Source organism: Macrosteles quadrilineatus, unplaced genomic scaffold, assembly GCF_028750875.1.
Source record: "Macrosteles quadrilineatus isolate MER2022 unplaced genomic scaffold, UCM_ALF_1.0 Scaffold_55__1_contigs__length_795759, whole genome shotgun sequence".
Lineage (NCBI taxonomy): Eukaryota > Metazoa > Arthropoda > Insecta > Hemiptera > Cicadellidae > Macrosteles > Macrosteles quadrilineatus.
In genome coordinates, this window is record NW_026542648.1 from 601,494 (window position 1) to 625,663 (window position 24,170).

Consider the following 24,170-nt stretch of genomic DNA (forward strand, 5'->3'; position numbering starts at 1 on the left):
AAATAATTAGATTCAACAAATTTAAACAAAAGTTTCCCTGTATAATAATACACTTCATTCGATTACATGGACACATAGAAATAACAACAACATGGTTGTGCATTAGTTACAACTACAAGTTGCAACATGGTTGTCGGCTTAATTGTCTATGATCTGATAAAAATGTACTACAAATTAACCGATTTATCGCTTTTAACAAAAACTCAAATTATTTGTTACATTAAATTAAACAGCCATAGTATTAAAACAATTATGTCTTCACTAGGAATTCTCAAATGAAGATGAAGATCCAAAGTGACGATGCCAAATGCTGCAAAAAAACTGATTAGTGGTAAGAAATCTGTTGTATAGCATTACAGTATTTTCTTTTGTAAATAAAAACCTTATTGGTATTAATTGTTATTTGATTGTTATTTTAACCAAGCCTTTAGTATTTAGTAGTGTATTATTTTTAAATATTAGCTTTCATTTCAAACTAAACTAAACCTTAATTTTTGAGGTGTTGCCCTCTGGGTTGATTTTAACAATACTATTTTAGAAGTTAAATACCTTTTTGTTGCCAATGTAATCTCTTGTTCGCCTGGATAGCGACCGTTTTCAATACTCAATGTGTCATTGTCAAGCCTTAAGACATGTTGTCGCTCCTAGCAGGTCGTCAGGAAGTCTTTAAAACATAAACACGAGACATTAACAAACATTTTCACGAATAAATAAAATTAATTAAACAAAATCCCTTTGAATAAATATTTAGCAGACATTTGAGTTATGCAAGAGGTGATATTGACAATTTATTCTTAACTCTTTCACTGACCAATCTTTGTCTTTTTTAAATCCCGTTGGCCAGATGCCAAGATAATAGATAATACAGAAAGGACATTTTAAAATACTTTAGACTATAAATGGACTAATTTAATGGAATTTGTTTGCACAATTTGATTTCCTTTCCCTAATTCAATGATGAGTAGCTTGCTCAATAAGTGGTCAGATGTGCTAGACGCTAGACACAACAAATTCACTATTCAACTTTCACTTGAGGTGTATTTATTTTTAGTGTCTCACCTATCAATACTGCATTACCAGGTGAATTCTGTAGGATGTTTTCGGTCAACCAAGACAGGATTATAACCTTGAAACCTTCAATAAACTATTTTTTGATAAATCTTTACATCACTGTGTCACTAATCACTGATTGGATATTATTGATATTAATACTTTAATACTTTTCAATAATAAACTAGTTTACCTTGTGGTTGCCAGATTCTTGAAATGAGTATATATCTTGCTCGATGTACATTTCGCTACATGTGTAGCATCGTCAGGAGCACAGTTTGTCACATTAGGCTATTTAACACAAACACTATTTACAAATATTTACATTTACGGTCGGATGACGATTTACGGTACGTAAAGTCATAGGAACACAGCGCGCGAACGCGTGCGCGGACCGGAGGCACTACATGTGTCACTATTTGACTGACAACTGGCTTGAGGAGGTATGTTTGGGGAGGTTCGGTCAGGGGATGGGGGTGAGTTTACGATGTTAGAGCTTTCTCTTTTTGGACTGCGACGTTGCCAAGTCCCTGCGCTGTTGCCACATTGATCTTCTAGATGGTTTATAAGTTTGAAAATTATTGAATTGTTGTAATCTTCTTTTTTGTTTAACAGGGTGTCTGTATTTGAACTATGGGTATGTTTGTATATGTGGTAGCTTTCTTGGACTTTTGCTATCGACTTAACTCTTTCGCTCCACCTAACATCATAAACTCACCCCCATCCCCTGACCGAACCTCCCCAAACAAAGCTCCTCAAGCCAATTGTCAGTCAAATAGTGACACATGTAGTGCCTCCGGTCCGCGCACGCGTTCGCGCGCTGTGTTCCTATGACTTTACGTACCGTAAATCGTCATCCGACCGTAAATGTAAATATTTGTAAATAGTGTTTGTGTTAAATAGCCTAATGTGACAAACTGTGCTCCTGACGATGCTACACATGTAGCGAAATGTACATCGAGCAAGATATATACTCATTTCAAGAATCTGGCAACCACAAGGTAAACTAGTTTATTAATAATTTGTTCTTGAAGCTGGAATAATACACAACTTTTCAATACTTTTTATTTAAATGGCGACCATACTAAGTAAGTATTTTAAGCCAAGTATGAATAGAGATGAGTGTAGGATGAGTGGCGCGATCTTGTAGTCTTGTTAGTGACCAAGGACGACATATTCCTTAGGCACAGCTGTAAATTAATTGCCCATACAGCTAAAGGCAACTAAGGGACCTACAGTTTATAGTGGATTCCGAACCACATTTTTGCCTTGGTATTAACGAGTTGGTCCAATTACCAGGATAGTACTGCGGATAGTCATAGTACTCACTAGTGCGGACGTTAATCCACACCAGGGAGTATCGCATCCACAGTGCATGCCTATAAATATCCACAATATAACAGGTATCCACCTAACAATGCCAGTACACACTGAACACTGAATACAGAGTGTTTCATGGTAACCTTGACAAAAATCGGGAAATGGTTATTTGGATCAAAACTAGATAAAATGTCCTATAAGCATATGTCCTAATCTCACTCATTTTCTATTTATACGTAAAAATAGTTGTTTTTAGGTTTTCAGTGTATCTATTGAACATTTTGACTTCTAGATTGAAAAATTGACAAGATATTTTGATAAAACTTGCATTAATATATAGAATATTACATTTCATAGAGAATTCATTACTATTTTGGGCAAACATGTTGGTTATGACTAATAAAAATAAGTTTAAAAACAAAATATTTTTGAAAAAAATCTAGATTAAAAATTATTTTTTTGTTTTTGACAGCTCTTAATGTAGTAACTATTCAAGCTTTTGGCTTGCTACTTTACCAAAAGTTGTAGAATTTAACGGAGAACAAGGAAATGTGAATTTATGTATAACTTTTATTGGGATTATTTTTGTCAACATTTTGTAAAATATAAAAAATTATTAAATTAAGCGAAATAAACATAATTGTATATTTAGCTTATTTTTAAACTAATCCTAATAAAAGTTTAGAATTTTTTCACATTAATTTGTTTTATTGGAGTAAACCTGTTAAGTGTTTGAAGATAACAGTTGAAAAGATTTGTATCTTTTGAATTATATGGTAGGCCTATTTATTTAAGTTATCAATGCAAGAATTACTTAACCTCTGTGAATGGAAGTATTTGTCAAAATTTTCTAGCAGGGTATAGCTTTATTTCTTTTTAACATTTCAGAAAATACTACTTTATACAGCACACTACAATGGTACATATATTTTGCATTATAGGCATGCATGACTTTTGAACTATTTTTTGTTTTAGTTTCCAATCTGTACAACGGTTTGCTAAGGGACCAATAAAGTCAATTGCTTTAGTTAGAAATTATTTATTAAAATAATAATCTCACTTTAATTACAAATCTACATACAAACCACAGTCTTACAATTACTGGATCAGAGCTCTTTACTTAAAACACATAATACAATAACAAAATAGGCCTAACTTGTTGGTTTATTTAAAGGTGAATTATATTACACCATGTTTTTAAACTACTAAACAGTTATGCCTTGTATCAATAAGGACTTTGGAACCCGACATCAACAGAGGTTTGAAAACATTGGTAAATCTTTCCTCTTTGATGATTGAGCGTGTGATTTGCTTTACAGGGTATAATGTGGAAGTATAGCAAAACCTTATTATTTGATAAAACTTATCCAAACAAATAGCAAGCTTGCATTTATTAGCTGTGTGTCTGTTTCACCACTAGAAACAAATCTCAATAAATTAGTTTTTTAGATATACAAAATTAAAACAGACCACAAAATTATCAAGCCATACTTTCTTATATCCTTAAATGAGGGAAAAAGACATTGTCCAGTCCTTAATTGACAAAAAACAAGATCCAAAACTATGGTGGATTGGGCAGTTTGACTTTTTTCCATATCATTTAATGAGATTGTATTATAGTATCTAACATTTTTATTTTCCTTATGAATAGTTAATCTATCACAGCAATACGTATATCAAAGATTTATAGCATTTTTGTACCGTACTTTTAATCTAAATTAATACCAAATAAGAAAATAACACTAGCAGACTGCCAAAATAAACGTAAACAATACACAAACAAAATATATGTTACATTTATGAAATTTGTTTTCATTGAATGAATGTTTAGGCTTTTTAGTTACAATCATTAACTTTGGACCCTTCGTAAACAGTCGAAAATCAATTAAATGAGCTTACACATTACTAGTTTTGAGCAAATTAAAACATAATCCTAATATAACTAGAAGTAATTTAAACGGTATTGAGTATTATAGTTAATTCTTATTGATAAATATTTTTGTACGCTACAATTAAAAGACATATATTAACATTTATTATCACAAAACCTTAAATATTAGGAACTACATTCTAATCATAGGTACTCAGTCGCTTTCGAGCCTCCGTACTAGAGAGACTTTGTCGTAGAGGAGTTGTCATTTTTGTCAAGTTCTTTCAGGACATCTTGATGTTACAACCTGTTCATGAGGTGTATTATGTCTTTGTAGAGGATAGTTTTAGCATTGTTTCCCCACAAGTAGTCAATGTGGTTGAACATCTTGTAGGGAACTTTGAACACTCCGATGACATTCGGAAGTTTTTTGACTATCTTCATAACGTCCTGCAAAACGCAGAGCGTTAACTACTTAGTCACAAAAATGGTAGTTTGATAAAAATAAACGGTATTGGTAAACTGACACATACTTTCTCCTATTAGCTTCTCAACAAACCTTAAAATGGGGGTGGGAGAAAATATGATATTTTATAGGTAAAAACACAAAAATTGCTGTAACTTTTTAACACCAATTTTTACAGCATTGTGGGTTACCATATTGATTAGAATTAAATAGACCATGACATATTAAATTTTAATCAAAATAATTCTAGCTATTTTTGTGAAAAACCTATTTTTTGAGTTTTTAAGGAAAATCCACATTAAAAATTAACGGTAACAGCAATCTGACTCATACTTTCTCCCATTAGCTTGTTAACAACTTTTATCATGGGCAAGCAGTGGGAGTAACTAACTAGAGTTAAAAGGACTATAACATACTAAATTTAAATCAAAACTGGTCAAGCGGTTTTTTTGGACTTTGAAGTACACACTAGTTTGGTTTAATGTATTTTCTGTTATAAGAGTGTGGTAAGTATTACCTTCTCAGAAGACAGGTTATCGTTGGTGCTGTAGTGGATGGATACTGGAGCTGTGACTAGTGAGAGGTCGTACTCAGGCGCTTCTGTGTTGCCGTAAACCTTGAGGTTGTTTGTCGGTCCGTAGTCAAACCATTGGAACCGCCCTGCAAAATTTATTGTGACTTATTACAACTTTACTTACAAAGCTAACATGTTTAGACGTTAAAACATTATTTCTCAGAACCTCCCAACTTCTCACTACTAACATTTTGGGTTGATTTAGTACTGGCAAGAAATTGAATGCAGGGATGAAATATTAAATCCTTGGAGTGTTCTAGGTGACGTGGGCAGTTACAGTCACATTCATTCCTCTTTGAAATTTTCTCCCACTAAAAGCTAATTATATGTTAAACCTGTTACCAAAACCCCTTGAGTATTCTGTTGAATCTTTGGTCAGTTCTGGTAACTTTTCTATTCCACGGAACTCTCCCTTTCATAGCTCTGAAACCCTTATGCCCAGAGCCTCTCACTAAATTATCCCTTGTTGAGTCTATGGCTTAAGAACCCCGCTAAATCTTAGAACCAACCCTAACAGAACTCTTTTTAAGTTCCAGATAGACTCTTTTCCTATGAAACTCAATACTGGAAAATGGAATCGCCGATCCTCCGCACGCTATCCTTTCCTGTAGGAATTCGGTGGTAGGATTTGAACAGGACCTCTTTATCGCTTAGAGCGTTAGCGATAAGGTCAGGCTGTTCTCCTTCTGCTACGTTTGCATCATCAATCTGAGTTCTCAGGTGACCGATACCACTTCCATCTCTCCCTGGAACCACTGATATGTCCTCTTCTGTTGGTGTTTTGTCGTCTTGTCCCGAAGGAGTGCTAAAAGTGAAGATAATTGAACAGCTGTGATGCTGCGGTGCAGCTGAACGCGGTGGATCATTATGGCTGAAATGCCATCTCTGGCGTACAAAGGCACCCTCTTGAAGTATTGTAGATAGCATTTCCGAGAGGGTTTCCATTGCCTGGACCGATAGGTTTTTAGTGGGTGAGAGTCCCACACGCCAGGGTAAAAACCATCTTTAGACCCTGACGGTGCATTAAGCATTTTCCTGTCGTAAAAAAAAAATATTTGTGTTTTATAAACCCTGATTTTCTTGTCCTCACATCTCTAGCAAAGCACAAGAGCCATCAAAATTAAGAAAGAACAAACTGATAAAATTTAGTGGCTGTGCGGGAATTCAAATTCCCAATATTGCTCTCATGGCTTTAAGCCACCAACTCAATCAAATATTTATATTTATAGGAAATAGTGATGCAGTATTATGAAACCATCTTTGTTATAATTTATTACAAGAATATTCCTTTACCTGAGTCAACATTTTGAGCATAGTGAGCGAGAGTTCTGGGGTTGGTGCTGGACAGATGTTCTATCATAGTTGGCAGCATGCTCTAAAACATAAAGTTCAATTGTCATGTAAACATTCTGGTAGAATAATGCTAATGAGTACAGGCACATCAATGGAGTAGACAACTCATAAAAAAATACTCATACATTTCCAGTATCGTTTGATGTAAATTTATAGTTTAGTGCATGCATTGACACAAAATAAGATGTTTAGCAATCATGTTAAATTACTAGTTGCTTTACCTGCACTTCAAAATTGACGAGAATACAGAGAATAATTTAATTCTTTTAACTTACACTGAAAACCAGTTACACATCCACCATTATTTAAAGTGAAGAACAAACAAACGGTATCAGCAATCTGACACATACTTTTCTCTCTTGACAACAACCCTTATCATGGGTAAGCCGGTGGGAGTAACTACGATATTTTATGGGGAAAATCACCAACGTTGCTATAACTTTTAAACGGTAGTTTTTACAGCAATGGGTGCAATACTCTTTTGTTTAGAGTTAAAAGGGCTATAACATACTAAATTTTAATTAAAATCGTTCAGGCAGTTTTGTTTTATATTCCGATATTTTTGGTATATTATGCTTTTTAAAAATCACTACTAAAAAGCAAAATTTGAAAAAAATAATAAAAATAAACGCTTGAAAATACTATGGATTATACTACCAACATACCAAATTTCATCAAAATCGGACCACAGGTGTAGTCTGTAGCTCTATACACATCCACACACACAGACATCTGAAAACCACTTTTTTGCGTTCAGGGGGACCCAAAACAGATATATCCACCCAAAACTCAATCTCAAACAATTTGACAAAAATAATACTTTCTCCATATACTATGTAAGGGGAGAGAAAGTAAATGAAACAAAACTTTATTTTGCTCTACCTTATTGAACTGTTTGTAGTCCCAGCCTGTAATAGAGAAGACTATCTCTACACAGACAGACTGCAGTGGAGAGCCGTCTCTACACAGATTAGCCTCTACTGTGGATAACCACGGCATCTTGGGCCACACCTGGTGTATACCCTGCTTGATAAACATCTCCTGCAACAATCATCACATGGATCACTCAGTGATTTAACTAAGCATCTATATAGTTAATACAATAAGGATTTTCTCTGTTACATCCTTTTTTCACCCATCATACTTAACCGAGTCATACGATTTTGGAGTCATTTCAAAGCTTATGATCCAGCGCACCAGCGAATCTATATAAATAAAATTAGAGTTTTGTCTGTACATTGCTTAGAATAATGAACTTTTTGGTTATTTTTACATTTCATAGGTCAGAGAAACCGAATCAAACCTTATCTCAATTTCTGTCTGTCTGTCTGTCTGTCTGTCTGTCTGTCTATCTGTCATTCTCTTGGTAACGCTAAAATACGCACTTTATTACAACTACTCCTCAATAACTATAGCACTGTCCCGCCTGAAACTTATTTTCCAAATACTATACATATATGAGATGGTTTTAGACGTATTTCATCGAATATGAGACAGTTAGATATTTAACAGTAAACCCTTGAAAATCAAGTTTTTGTCGATTTTTGACGTGGAATTTCTGGAAGAATGTTGCTTTGTTTACAACTAATCATATGCACATGGTTTTAATTGAAATACAATCTTAATTTTGACATTGGCATACAGCTGTGATTAGAAAACGTTAGCCTATTTGAACTCAAGGTTAACCATAGCCTTATCGATTCACACAACTTAAAAACCATACGAAATGTATACTATATTATATAACTGAACACCAGTTCTGCTAATTATAACAATGGGTTTTGTACATTTCATCCATTACCGTACAAATAATTAAAATAATAATACATTAATTGGTTAGAAGTAAATTTAATTCAAATTACAGATTCAATACAAAGTATTCAATATAAAAGTTAAACATTTTAGATAACAAAATTACGATCAGCTGATTGTTATTCTTTAATATCTGTGCGCTACTAACCAGCAAACAAACTTGACCAGTTTATTATTGTTCATTACTCTTTACACCAAAATAAAAGTTATAATAGTTAATAATGTCCTAAATTATTTCACGTTTATAAATAAAAGAAAATCTACTCTTCTTTTAATTTATTTTTTTTTGAGGTAATGTTTTTAAAAAAGTTCATATTCCCATATGAATTTGCATCAATCAGATGTTTCATACTGTACAGTAGAGATATTCGTTGAGATAGTGTCAAACACAAATTAAATTTGTTTACAACTAAACATATGGACAATATTTTTGTTGCTTTAGTTGAGAGGTTACAAGTTAATCTTTAATACATTATTTGTTGAAATATTTTCTATTGTTTCTAAATAAATATGTCCTGAAGAGTATGCCTCGCAAGAGAAAAAGCAATTTGGGTAGAAAAACAAATAATGCCAAGAGACAAAAATTGTGTGTATCCACGGAATCAGTTGATTATGATGATTCGGACTCTGATGATGGTGTACATAGCAATAATGAGTCGACAATTTTAAGTTCCGTTGTGGTTGAAGATTATGCACGACCTTCAACCAGTCGAGAGCGTGTCGCCCTATTTAGGTCTCAGCAGAATGAAAAAGAATGTGAAAGCAGGCGAGACACTGAACGTTTAAGATTTAGCCAAAGAATACAAAATGAGACGGAAGAGGAGCGAGAAGCTCGACGGAACAGGGACCGAATACGGCACGTCCAGAGAAAAGAAAATGAGACAGAAGAGGAGCGAGATGCACGTCGGTGCAGCAACCGAATACAGCAAGTTCAGAAGAGGGGAAACGAGACAGAGGTTGAGCGAGAAGCACGTCGGAACAGTGACCGAATACTACACGTTCGGGGGAGGGAAAACGAAACAGAGGAGGAGCAAGAAGCACGTCGGGAGAGTGACCGAATACTACATGTTCAGAGGAGGGAAAACGAGACAGATGAGAAGCGAGAAGCACGTCGGAACAGTGACCGAATAATACACGTAAGGAAGAGGGAAAATGAAACAGAGGAGGAGCAAGAAGCACGTCGGGAGAGTGACCGAAAACTACATGTTCAGAGGAGGGAAAACGAGACAGATGAGGAGCGAGAAGCACGTCGGAACAGTGACCGAATACGACACGTACGGAAGAGGGAAAACGAAACAGAGGAGGAGCAAGAAGCACGTCGGAACAATGACCGAATATTACACGTCCAGAGAAGGGAAAACGAAACAGAGGAGGAGCAAGAAGCACGTCGGGAGAGTGACCGAATACTACATGTTCAAAGGAGGGAAAACGAGACAGTGGAGGAGGGAGGAGCACGTCGAAACAGTGACCGAATCCTACACGTTCGCAGGAGGGAAAATGAAACAAGAGAAGAGAGAGAAAGTAGGCAAGAACGAGATAGAGTTCGGCAAAACCAACGTAGGAATAATGAAACTCCTGAAGAGCGGGAAGCTAGACATATAATCGACAATGATAGGTACCGTCGCACTGTTGAAGAGCAAACTCTACTTTTGCATGACGAGGCGACCCGAGTGGAGGAACTTCGAGCAAGCCAGGACATTGCTGACAGAAATGCCCGTGTTGCCGCTGATTCTGAAAGACATAGGGTGAACAGAGTCGTTGAGAGCGACGCAGAAAGACAAACTAGGATCGCGCGGGAAAGAACTCGGCATGTCGAAAGAAATTTAACAGAATGGCGAGACACACACAACAGTGGATTCCAATATGATCCTTTTACACGTTACAGTGAAGCTGCCAATATTGGAGATTTTGATAAAGTTTGTAGGTTTTGTCACGCTTTGAGTTGGTCAAAGGAACCACGTGGAATATGTTGTGCTTCTGGTAAAGTGTCCATACCGTCTATTTTGGAAGCACCTGAGCCGCTACGTACATGGATATCGGACGAATCACCTCAATCGCGAAATTTTCTTAGACATATCAGGGCCTACAATAGTGCGTTCCAAATGACTTCTTTTGGAGGTAATGAAATCCGTGAAGGACCATATATGCCTACATTTAAGGTTCAAGGACAAGTGTACCATTTGATCGGCTCTCTTTTGCCACCCCCTGGACTTCCGCCGTCTTACCTTCAGATTTACTTTGTTGGGGATGACCAAGTCCAGCTTCAAAGAAGGCAAAGTTTATTTCAAGACCTTGATCATGACATGTTGGCCGCTTTGCAAAACATGCTTCAGAATAATAACGCCTACTTGCTCAGCTTCAAAACTACTTTAGAAACATTTCCTGTAGATTCACCTGATTTCAAAATTGTTATTAGAGCCGACAGACGCCCTGCAGGGGACCACCCAGGTAGATACAATGAACCAACAGTCAATGAGGTTGCTATTTTGATGATTGGGGATCCAAGTGACCATCGAGACATCATTTTAAATTCAAGAGAACAGGGTTTGAAACGAATATATGAAACCCACCGATCTTATGATGCCCTACAATATCCCCTTATGTTTTGTAGAGGCGAAGATGGATATAGTTTCAATTTATATCATGTAAACCCGGTTACTAAACAACCAACCACAAAGAAAACTAGCTCACGAGAGTTTTACGCCTATCGCATTATGGTTAGAGAAGGTGAAGCAAATCACATTCATAAATTCAAACAGCTTTTGAACCAGTACTTGGTGGACATGTACGCTAAAGTTGAGAGTGAAAGGCTGCTGTATCTTCGTACGCACCAAAAGGAACTGAGAGCAGAGAATTACATACACCTTCAAGACGCTTTAAGACGAGACGACAACGTAGAAGAAATGGGGCAAAAGATAATTTTACCTGCCACCTTCACTGGAGGTCCTAGATATATGCATTCTCGCACACAGGACGCCTTTTGCTATGTTCGGAAGTTTGGTCGTCCAGAACTTTTCATAACAATGACAACAAATCCAAAATGGATAGAAATCACGAGTGTAATTGGAGAAAGGCAGTCTGCTCACGACCGGTATGATGTGGTATCACGAGTTTTTCATTTGAAGCTTAACTGTATGATTGCTGTTCTTATGAAAGGCCAGATTTATGGCTCAGTTCGCTGCTACATGTACTCTGTTGAATGGCAGAAACGTGGTCTTCCACACGCTCATATCCTGATTTGGCTTGAAGAATCCATTCCTCCAAATAGAATAGATCAAGTCATTTCTGCAGAGCTTCCAAATCCTGAAACTGATCCTGAACTTGCAGATATAGTCAAGACTCACATGCTGCACGGACCATGCGGAGCTTTTAATGTGCGACAGCGCAAGCTTCCCTGTATGAAGGATGGTCACTGTAGCAAAAGATACCCTAGACCATTTGTCAATGAAACGGCAACAGGAGACAATGGATACCCAACATACAGAAGGCGCTCCCCAGATGATGGAGGCCATCATGTCCTAATCAGAGTAGGTAACGATGAAATCCCTATGGACAACCGATGGGTAGTACCTTACTCGCCTGTATTGTCCCGAACATTTCTAACACATGTTAACGTTGAGTACTGTAGCAGTGTAAAATCTATAAAGTACATCTGCAAGTACATAAACAAGGGCAGTGACCAGGCCACATTTGCAGTAAGTAATGACACAGACGAAATTAAAATGTACCAAAGTGGTCGGTATATATGCACATCTGAGGCGGTATGGAGAATTTTATCATTTCCTATACATGAGAGGTTTCCCGCTGTGTTGCATTTAGAGGTCCACCTTCCAAATGAGCAAAGAGTATATTTCCAGCCAGGCAATGTTCGGGAAAGAATGGACCAAAGTACAACTCTTTTGGCCTTCTTCAATCTCTGCCAGACGGACGCCTTTTCAAGAACCCTCCTCTACAACGAGTTGCCCTATTATTACACATACTCTAAACAAAGAGGTTGGTCCAGGAGGCGGAGAGGACAACCAGTACCAGGACATCCTGACGTGAGACAAGATCCGTGCATCGGTAGGGTGTACACTGTCCATCCAAGCTGCAGTGAGCGTTACCATCTCCGACTCCTCCTACACACTGTTCGAGGTCCAACATCTTTTGAGGATCTCAAGACTGTTGATGGTGTGCTCCATCCAAATTTCCAATCCGCATGCCGTGCCCTTGGTTTACTAGAGGATGATGCGTGCTGGGAGGGCACTCTTGCAGAAGCTGCTGTTTCTGACAGTCCCACCAAGTTGAGGGATCTCTTCAGTGTCTTATTAGTATTTTGCAATGTGAGCAACCCTCTTGAGCTCTGGATCAGATTCAGAGATTCCCTCTCAGAGGACTTTTTGAGATCTGCACATCAAGTCGACATTAACACCACCTTTGAAAACAATCCTATCATATATGACCAGTGCCTAGCAAGCATTCAAGAGACAATCACTCGCATGGGAGGACTTGGGCTCGAAAGCTACAACTTACCAGTACCAGCCATAGATGTCAATCAGTTAAACCATGATTATATCAGAGAGACAAGTTACGACCATCCCGAACTCATTAGGTTTATTGAACAGTGTACGCCAACTCTCAACGAGGAGCAGCGCCAAGTGTATGAGCAAGTTTTGACGAGCATAAATGGACAAAGAAACAAGATGTTTTTTCTTGATGCTCCTGGAGGTACTGGAAAGACCTACCTCATAAAGCTGATTCTCGCAAAGGTTAGATCAAACAGTAAGATTGCTCTTGCTGTGGCCTCTTCTGGCATTGCAGCAACCCTTCTGCCAGGTGGAAGAACTGCCCATTCCATGTTCAAAATCCCAATAAATGTAGAGCATATGGACATCCCGATTTGTTCTATATCGAAGAGCGCTCCCATGGCACGAGTTCTACAAGCAGCCTCCTTAATAGTCTGGGACGAGTGTACGATGTCCAATAAACTGACAATCGAGGCCCTCGACAGAACACTCAAAGATATGAGGAACAGTAATAAGATCATGGGTGGAGTGACGGTATTGTTCTCTGGTGACTTCCGCCAAACTCTGCCAGTTGTAGTGAGAGGCACAAGGGCGGATGAAATTAACGCCTCTATGAAAAGATCTACCCTATGGCCAATAATGAACAAACTGGCGTTAACAAAGAACATGCGGGCCAATATTGGAAATGAGGTGGAAGAATTCTCCAATGTTCTGTTAAAGTTGGGAGATGGAAAGCTGGGTAACGTTGATGGAACTATCGATATACCACCTTCTCTTGGTGTTATTGTTCAAACCCAAGATGAACTCATCGAGAAAGTCTATCCAGGAATTGAAGACCTCCCAAACAAGAGCAGTGCCTGGTTATGCAATAGGGCTATTCTCACTCCAAAAAATGAAGTTTCAACAAAGATAAATAAGAAAGTGATGTCCCTATTCCTAAGCGAGGACAAGACATATTTGTCGGTGAACACAGTTCTAAGAAATGATGACGCAGTGCACTACCCGGCAGAGTTTCTTGACTCGGTGACAGCACCTGGACTACCCGCCCACGAACTTAATCTTAAAATTGGTATTCCCGTTATGCTTCTAAGAAATTTAAACCCTCCTAAATTATGCAATGGGACTCGGCTTCGAATTCGAAGTCTCCAGCGAAATGTCATAGAAGCCGAAATTCTAACAGGCTGTGGTGCGGGAGAAGTGGTGTTTGTCCCCCGGATCCCCCTCATCCCAAGCAACTATCCCTTTGAGTTTAAGCGCCTGCAATTTCCCTTAAATCCATGTTTTTCCATGACGATCAACAAATCGCAAGGTCAGACACTGTCAACAGCAGGGATTGAACTAGGTGACGCGCAATGTTTTTCACACGGACAGCTGTACGTGGCGTGCAGCCGAGTGCGATCGCCAACCAACCTTTACATACATGCCCCAGGCGGTCGAACCACTAATATAGTATATGAAGAGGCATTAAGTTAGGCAACCTTTTAATTTTTTGTGTTTTTTGTTTTTCTTCACTATTTAATATTTATTTTCAATGTATGTCATTTGTTGTTTTTGAAATTTTGATATTGTAATTTCGCTGTGACAAATGTTAAGCGCTTCAACTCTGCTATCTTTGCCAACTTTGTTATTTAAAACTTTCGAATATTTTTTAAGATTTAAGTTTTTTAATGTATTTTTATGTACTAAATTATGTTAAAATAAATTAATCATTGTTATTACAAAAAGTTTGTAACCTTATTCTTGAATAAACCCGTACGAAGAACGGGTACTCACAGCTAGTAGTAACTAAAAAGATAACATCCTTTAAGGCTTTTTGATTTATTTTATCTAGAGTTTGCTTTCAACGATCCAGTGATGGTGACCAATTTTTTTATAACAGTTTAATTTATTTTAGTTGTAATTTAACAGCTGATATTTAGTTGGATGTTTGACCACAGTCCGATTGTAAACAAGAGACAGACAAAAATGTTTGAATAGTTTTTTTTGCGAATTTCCCATATAGGGAATAAGCTATTACCGTAGTACTCATGGTAAGACCTGCACCCGGGACTGATTTAATTTTTCATTTTGAGGTCCCTAGAGGCCAAAACACCATCCGTTCAATTTCATATAATATATATATGTGTCCGTTAGCGCGATAACTCGAGCAAAAATGATCCGATTTTGATGAAATTTGGTACAAACGTGTAAACCTACATTTATTCAAACGAGTTTGGTATCCAGCATAATCGGATCATGGGAACGGGGATTTATGGGGGGTTTTATGGGGTTTTCCCATTTTTGACCCTAAAATTTGCAATTTCTTTTTAAACCGTTTTGTAGAGCTTAAAAAAAGAATTAATTTTGTATATTGAAGCGCTGTTGTATGCCTAACGGTCACGGAGAAAATAAAAAAATAGTGTAATTTAAAATTCCCATGTTATTCTTATGGAGAAAATTAAAATGATTGTAGTTTACTGGTTTATGGATATATATTGATAAAATTTATTTATTTCATCCTATACAGTTGACATATGGCCAAAAAACACTTTTTACGTTCCCCGTAGCAGCAAACCTAAGAACTCGTTAAATCTAATGTTATTTAAATAGGGAATAAATATGTATTATTTATGGAAATATTTTAGTAAAAATGTAATCAGACAAGTTGAAATTCGCTTAATCAGCAGGTTTGCTGCGGCTGGGGTATTTTTTTAATGCAACCTGATTGAGGTAGGTAACTCTTCAGTCTTTATGGTGTGGATCTAAATCCTTGGAATTATGTTTTTTTGAACCCTATTAAAATGTGTAATTTGTTCACAAGTCCCCTCATATAATACTATGCCCCACAGGCCACCAAAGGTCCAGTCATTTTAGAGTACTGCTACGGTGTTTCTATAAGCTGTTTTAAATATACCAGCCGATGTAAAAAGCAAAGTGTTTTTCGTTTTTTGATATCTTTATTAGTTCGGGCAGGATCTTCCTTCAAAGTTGGGTTTTCTCCCAGATTAACATGGGGGAATCTAAATATTTAATTGGAAACTTTGTCTCCACTAATTTGAGAGAACGGCTGGGCGTAAAAACTTGATAGAGGTGTCCAAAGAAAGGTATTGGTCTGTAGATGAGTTATAAAAAAAAAAACGAAGTAAATTCGCTTAGGGCTCTGCCCCAGAAGCCTTTAAAGATCCCTCCACAGATTTGTTTACATCTTGGCCATGTGGATAATACTTTTTAATGAAACAGCTGTTAATTAATTTTAAAATTGTGTTTTAAACAACACACATTTATTGGGAGTTACTGAATAGTCCAAAAGAGGTATTTGCAATGTTATTTTCTGATTTTAAAATTGATTTTCTTCTGTATTACGTCATGTTTTGCAATATCTATATATATAATACGTGAAGCCGTATTTTGTTAACGCAACTCCTCCCTTATTTGTGGACCAATTTCAACGTTTAAGGTGTCAAAAGATTCGTCTCAATATGTAGTTTTGCAATAAGGTTTTAGAACTTTAAAATTCCAACTCTTAAGGGCGTGACACCCTCTCAAAGGTCGGGGTTTCCCTATAAGAAATACACAGAACAAATTTAAAAACAAAAACAGCTGTTTATAAAAAGAAACTCATTAGCTTTTTGGGAGTAAATATTAATGTTTTAGTATTCAGTAGGTTAAGACCAAGTTAAGCAGTTAATCAGTTTTGTTGGAAGAACGGAAAATGCCTCAAGTTGAAAGACGAAATATTGTAAACGGGAGGAGGAAACAATTAATAATAAGGTATCTTATGTGTATGAGGAGAGTAGAGAAATAGAGGTCTGATCTAACAGATACACATCCATATACACATGCACTTGGTGAGATGAATTATATTTGCCAGTTTTGCTATGCAACTTACTTTGGAAGTGAAAAAATATACGAAGCCCATACGAAGCCGTGTTGTCACGATTGTAAAATAAACTTGCCTAATGTCATATCAAATTAATGTATGCAAGAGATTTTACTTAGGCTATGACACTGGCGGATCGAGATATTTCAAAACATTTATTAGAAACCATAATAATGCCTTGAGTTGATAAGTTCAATTAGTAAGATTATACCAAATCTTGGCGACTTTATGTTTTCATTGTAAACTTTTGTATTACTCGCTCTACTTTAATTGAGGAAAAACACAAATGGATTGTTTACTTCTAGGTTATGTTGCCTGTTCCTCAAAAAAACGTATAAAAAGTTTTTTGACTGAATTTTAGTTGCAATATTAGACATAAGTGAAGGAATTAGTGTTTATATATTCAACGATTGAGTAGTTAAAGTCAAGTTTATTTTTATGATTAAGGAGAGGCAAATAATATACGCTGTTCAAAAAGAGAAAATGAAAATTCCTATCCAAATCTTATAGATACAAAATTTATCCAACCTATTTCGACAAATGAATCCATATTCAAAATTTTGGGACAGGTATTAAGAGAAACCCCACTGAACAACGTGAGGACGTTCTGATGCGGGGCATATACTGTGACTAACACACAACACGTTAAAATACGTTAACAAACTTTTAATGGTGTTGCTGCTTTAGGCTATTCAAAGGCTTTCCAGTTGATAACCCAGAGTTTGTGGGTAAACAATGGAGCACATTAAATGGTTGATATCACTCCACTTTTCAGGATTCTCTACGGAGAAAATTTGTTTGATTAGGGGGATGTCTAGGCAACAGTTTTCTTCAATTCGCAATGTTGGAAAATCTTGGTTGCAACATGTTAGCTCGAATTGAAGCAGATCGTTTAGCATTCATTAGAAGCTATCAGTTAAAACTGAGAGCAGAAATAATGCAGGTGAATCTTGACGACGCAAATAGAGATATTTAAAATTAGTTTCTAACAAGTATTTAAACAACTCCTAAGATGTAGGCCTAACTAGAATTACTCGAATTTAAGCATGGCGTTTTCCTCAGCGTTATGTTTCATACTATGCGGCTCATTGAGCCGCACGGGTTCTCTAGTAGTTAATAATACTATTGAGTATACAGGGTGTTTCCAAATTTTCTGGACAAAAAAAAGTAAAAGAGCATGAGAAAAGGCAGAAGAAAAGCAAATTAATTAGCCAAGTAGTTATGCTCCTTTCACATTATTTAACACTAGCAGAGTACCCGTCCTTCGTACGGGGTTGGAATATAAACATAAAATGCTTATTGCAGTTATACTCAAGCTTTGCGTTTGCAATAAGAGAGGACACAGTTTGATAAAATTTGCTTTTTTAAATTTACAGTATTCTATAGTATTACACATCTACCATAGCCATAATGTTCTACCACTTCACCTAAACAATACAGAAATATAAATGATCCAATATCACAAATTATTCATGAAATGAAAAACATAAACATAACTGTATAAACAATCCTAATTTGACAGTTGTCATTGCGAATCACAGTTTTTTGTTGCTGCTTAGTTCAAACATGTTCAAATTAGCTGTTTTCATAAATGCAAAAAAGTATAGTGCTGCACCCTGTTGGTAAATCTTATAACTTTTAATGCTTTTCCATATCATAGAACCAACTTTTTTAGTTGAAACAGCTGACTAAATTCTGTAATTCCCTTTAAATATGAATACTCATAAGGTTAACATGGGGAATAACAGAGCCACTGGGGCGGAGCCCGAAAGGATTTTTGAGATAAAAATATGCCTATATGTTAATCGGGAATGTAAGCTATCATCATGCCAAATTTCACCCCAATCCGTCCAGTGGTTTATGCGTGATTGAACTTCAAACAAACAAACAAACAAACACACAAACTTTCACATTTATAATATTAGTAAGATTTTACCCTCACCTTATGTAAATAAAAATTCAAAGGACTTATAACAAAAAATTATGACAAACAAAAATTTGTAAATTCCTGACTAAGTGCAATCTACAAAGCATTCACCCATCCCACCAACTTTCATCTGAGCCATTCACCGTTTATTTTAGGTCGTCTCTCCCATCTAGCACAATGCACACCACACCTGACTCAGATAGGATTTGTTCTCTTAATTTATGATTCTTTCTTCTGTCCAAAAAGACAACCCATAGACCATCCAGACATTGATAAGACATATCAGTCAGTCAAGCACTTTTACAACAGGTCAACCAAAACCCCAGGCATGTAGTTATACCTCACCAGATACAACGATACAAGTTATACAGTTATTCTTCCCAAATAGCAGCAAATGCTGGTATAGCTTTCAGCCGATTTTTACTGTAAGTGTAAATAAAAGTTTGGTTGTGTTAGTCTTTCGTCTGATATATTGGACGTTGAAGAAGAAAGTGATATGATGGCGATGGTGCTAAAATGGATCCTAAACCATTACAACTCAAGTTGCAAGTTTTGGCATAATAATTTGTAGAAGATACTATAAAGGTATGATGGGTTTTCAAAAACGGTTGTTAAAACGTAGTTTTATCTTTTTTCTATAGCCTAAGATAAACTGTAATGTTTAATCAAGTCTCAAAGGAAGAGACAGTTTTTGGATTATTGACTTTTTAGGATTTTTTCAAGTAAATGATGTAAAAAAGTCACTAAAGTTCTTCAATCGATTCAAGACTTAAATGTTACGTGGTTAAACCAAAATCCAAACACTATTGCTCAAATTTCTCTTACTGAACCTTAAAAACTTAAAACCCCTTTGGTTTCAGAAACCAACATTTTGGTTTATTCTTCTTATAAAAACCTTTTAAAAAATGTTTCCGCTTTGTGAGCAAACATTCAAATTTGTTTAACAGATTCACTACCAGGTGACACAAGATCACTCTTACAGCTGAGTGTGACAGTTGGTAGGCATCATGTCTACATACTACATACTACATACTACATAACAGTATTGGACAAAGCTATGAATTTTTCATAATTTATATTTTTTTACATACATTTATATGTAATAGACAAGTTATTGTCTACCTTTACCTAATGGGATTAGCCTATACATCAATTTTTTTATTTAGTACTTACCCAAAGCTGGTATCGATATTTGGCCATCTGCTTGAGGAAAGCAGGGAATTGAGACATGTATGCGACGGGCGCGAGCGCAAACATGCCTCGTATCTTGTTGTTGTACTCTGGCCGAGACACACACATGGTGTAGAACATTGTTGTGCCCATGGAGTGGCCGATGTAGAACAGCTGCTTGTGACCCGTCGTTGCTAGGATGTGGTCGATCATTGCAGGGACATCGTAGTACCCCATCTCATGGAAACTAAACACCATAACACACAGTGGATTAGGTTAAGGTAAGTAATCATAGCTAATTTTATTCAGGGAATTTACTAACTTTTTCTCAAACTACTAAGCATACTAGGAAATCAGTATCATTGATACTCTAGGACAAGAAAAAAGCGCCCTCCGCTCTCTTGCTCCTAGGAAAACCCAGCTTTAGTGTGCTAGTGTATTGTGTATGTGTGTCTTAGACACCCTCTAAATCTCAAACCACTAAAATGCTGGGGCTCATAAAGAATTGCAATAAAAATGTGTATGTTCACATCTGCTGTAACTAGTGTTTAGGTTTTCTTGGTAACCTATGTTTGTTCAAAGTATATACTTACGGAACCAAACTATGAAGAGGATTGACTTAAAATAGTTCAAAGACCCAAAATGTAACCTCTAGTGTTAAAAATCAAGTGAGAGTTCAGCAACCAGTGTTGACGTTAACTGACGTCAATTTTTTAGTTAAAAGGGAAACATTTCTTATTACAAACAAATGTTGTATGTACTTTACAGCTTAATAAACTTCAAATAATTTTAAAATTATAAGATTTTAGGTTCTTATACTGAGAGGTTATGATATTCTTTGGTCAAATTATTTAGGATTTCAATTAATTGTTGACTATCTTCAAAGTATCTATTTATTTTTAGTCAAAATCTATGCCACGAGCTTCTAGTTCTAAGCTAGGTTTGTGTTTTAATTAAGTTGTTCCTAAATGTTTGCCGCAATTAGACAACTCGTACATGATTCTGTCGATGTTTTTCAAAATAAATTTTATAATTTAACGAGGAGAAAATTTCACCCAGTTTAAACTATTTCTGCTAAGCCGTGTGACAGTGACAATGGTGTTGTGGTCAGCTGTTGTCAACCTTGCTCTACAATCCAAGGTCATTGTCACAGCTAGACACCTGTTATGTCACTCTCACAGATTTCCCAGCTGTACTTCCTGTCCTATAAACTGTTCTTTCTCCATTTAGTCCTTTCTCTTTCCTTAAACACCTGTATGGTCAAAGTTCAGGGACAGTAATATGTACAGGGTGTGGTGTTTGATTGTACCGAGAGGGATTTTAACGTCCAAGCTTTACAACTAGATATTATTTAGTACTGATACACACCTGTAGTCCCAAAAGTCGTCCATTGTATCGTTCATTGTTACATGAGTCTTGCAGTAGTTGTTTCCCCTGACGTTCCCTAGCCACACATCGTAACCTGCCTTGGCCAGTACAAAAGCTGAAAAGAAAAAAAAACATACTTATCAGTATCAATATTTTACGGTAGGCCTACAATTAAAATACCTAAATGAAAGTTTTATTTTAAAAAAGTGTTAATTTATAAAAAACCTAATCTGGAAAAATACCTACCTTTACGTAAAATTAAAAGAGTAGTAAAATCAAAAAGAGAATCCTTATTCAGTACAATACAAAATTATCTGATAAAAAGATAGGGCATTTGCTAACAATAAAAAATTAGTTATTTTTCAATTTAAAACTGTATTCTTATAGGTGGCTTACTTGAATCGGAAGAAAGTCCATTATGGCACTATAAGAAATAAAAAATATTACACAACAAAAATTATTACAACATTTCACTGTTGTTATATGTGGTTTAACTTTCATCTGTACTCAGGGACTGTTTCACACTCTAAAAATTTTTGGAAAAGTTGGTGATATTTTCCAATTTTTTCCAAGTGAGTGAAAACAAAACTAGACTTAGACGCCTGTTTGGATGGTTTCTATGTTGTTACTGCAACAGGGATGCAAATAGAAGTCTCTAGGTTCCTAAAAAGAAAGGTTTTAAAAATCGAAATGTAAAAGGTTGGTTATACTGACCGGTTTTAAAATTCTAGATGGTTAAAAAAAATCTACAGTAGTGATTACAAATTAAATAGACAAAACATATTAATTAAATACAAAATGTTTATTCCATTTGTAATCACCCTGTATTATCTGGGCAGATGCGGTTAACCTTAGTAGCAAGTGATCTGGTTTTTGTTTTTGTTAACTATACACAAGTATTTGAGTTGTACAGGGTGAGGCAATGAGAACGCTACAATTTGTTTTACCTGTCACATGTTAATTGTTGCAACAATGAATGATCAGCTGTGCTTAAAACATCAATTATACTATGCCATTTTAGTAAATATTATGCCTGAGGCTATTAACACTAAGATTTTGATGTGGAAACCTATTTATAAAATAGTGGTTCTTGTGCAAAAACCCAGAGATTGTTTGGACCGTATTCCATCCTTGATCAACATGGCGTTGTTCCAGATTGGAAAACAATGTTTAACTAGGTAAATTTATTTAGGATAATCGCTTAAACAAAAAAAAAATAATCGGTGGGTGCCGCAAAACTCTTTGTACTACACCAGCAAATGTTAAAAGAATATGAGTCCAAGTAACTCAAAGTCCGAAGAGATTTGCCAGATAGCTTTTGTTGTTGAAAGCTTTACGTTGGCTAATTTTTTTGGGAGGGGGGGTTGTTCTAATAAGCTACTTGCCGTTCTAGGTTTTTCAAAGTCACCCCACAGATTTGCTTGAACCGAAGCTAAGGATAGTCCAAAAACTAAAGTGATTCCTGAAGAAGTGCTGGAGGAGTATTTGATGGAGTTTCAAGTGGCTAAAAAGGAATGTCAAGTAGGACAATGAAGTCACTTGTAGGATTTTGTTCTCAAGAAATGGAAAAATGACTTTGTTAAGTTAAAATGGCAAAAGATAAGCTGTGTTTTGGTGTGCTATTTATATTCATAGGGTGAATATTATTGAGTTTGTACTGATTATAAATTGGGGCGCTTTCATTGCCCCACCCTGTATTAAAACCTCTACAGTATAGAAAACAGCAATTTGTTTTTATTCTCTTGAAGGCGCGCTTCATCGAGACCTCTCACATTGTTTCGCTCTCCATGGTCGCGGTATTATCTTCTAGCTAAAAGCCCTTGGTGATTGGGGAGATTTGAACCCATGAACCCAGGACCTAGTATTACTTACGCAAGTCTTTGTCAGAGCCTCTCAGTATCCACATGTCCGAGGCCCCGAGGATGCCGTGTTGTAGTAACACTGGAGGCTTCTTGTTCTTGCTCTTCTTGCTCACTATCCTGTGCAGTGGAAGTATGTAGCCGTCCTCTGTGGTGATTCTGTGCTCTTCAGATCTCCACCCGTACATGTTCAGCAGTGCCATCTAGAACAGTTGTTGACTATGTAACAGGAGTAGCAAATGTAAAGTAACAACATAGCTTACATGAATACTTACAGCATAGAAATGAAAATGATTTTTTAAATAAAAATGATTTATTTAAACAGGCAAAGCTAGGGCCACATGGCCCTCTCTTACACTTAACCTGTCAGTAGTGAATATTGTATCGGAAAAAGAATAAAGCTAAGCGCTCACTGGGTCGTTACGGTCGTCACAGCCGTCTCGGCACTTTTTAGAGGGGGTGTGCACACTGCATCGGGCGTTCCGCACTGTCCTCAATCCACCTTTCACCAAAACAGAAGTAAGTTTGGGAGAGGATCAAAAGATGGATGTGGAGTTAGAAATTGTGGTAGTGAGTGCATTTTTTATAGAAGAAGTAAATTTGTATTTGTGTTGTATACAAATCTTTACCAAAAGGAAATAATTAAAATGTGAAATCCTGCAAACTGGAAAAAAGTACAAGAAATCAACTTAGGCATACACTAATTTGGCTATTTCTACTAGTGAATTGATTTCCTTAGGAGAGAGTGAAACATTTCTATTTCAATATATAATTTTCAGTTTATGTTTCGGTTTTGTTTAGGTAATCCTGTACCTAAACGAAAAGTTTTTCTTAAATTCACGCCAGTGTGTTCAGTTTAGAAAAACCAAATGTTTCACCAGTTAGGAAAATATAATACGTTTATACTACTTTTTTATCGCAATGCTGAATGTAAGTTTTACAAAACGGCTAAATTTTACATCTAGCAAAAATAAAAACTTTTCTTCCAAAATTAACCATAAATATCTCAGAACAGCTTCTTATTTTTAACCATTTTT

At 36.3% G+C, this 24,170-nt stretch overlaps 2 protein-coding genes across 3 annotated transcripts in view; one reads left to right on the top strand and one right to left on the bottom strand.

The window, feature by feature from the left end:
- The window catches only part of LOC128981886 (FAST kinase domain-containing protein 1, mitochondrial-like), a 37,621-nt gene extending 29,959 nt beyond the window's left edge, over positions 1–7,662 (top strand). The window contains exons 14-15 of one of the 2 annotated variants that reach the window (XR_008489517.1): positions 266–331; positions 7,551–7,662. The gene's annotated coding sequence lies outside the window, so the exon portion shown is untranslated. Of the gene's footprint in view, positions 1–265; positions 377–7,550 lie in introns of those variants that run through there. The other variant, XM_054400865.1, reaches the window with a different exon arrangement.
- Positions 4,541–24,170, bottom strand: part of LOC128981879 (lipase 1-like) — a 48,026-nt gene continuing 28,396 nt past the window's right edge. The window contains exons 2-8 of the mRNA XM_054400852.1: positions 23,147–23,336; positions 21,275–21,389; positions 19,910–20,153; positions 7,516–7,674; positions 6,574–6,655; positions 5,224–5,366; positions 4,541–4,690 (exon numbers count right to left, since the gene is read on the bottom strand). Coding sequence (XP_054256827.1) covers positions 4,541–4,690; positions 5,224–5,366; positions 6,574–6,655; positions 7,516–7,674; positions 19,910–20,153; positions 21,275–21,389; positions 23,147–23,336 — 1,083 coding nt within the window. The remainder of the gene's footprint in view (positions 4,691–5,223; positions 5,367–6,573; positions 6,656–7,515; positions 7,675–19,909; positions 20,154–21,274; positions 21,390–23,146; positions 23,337–24,170) is intronic.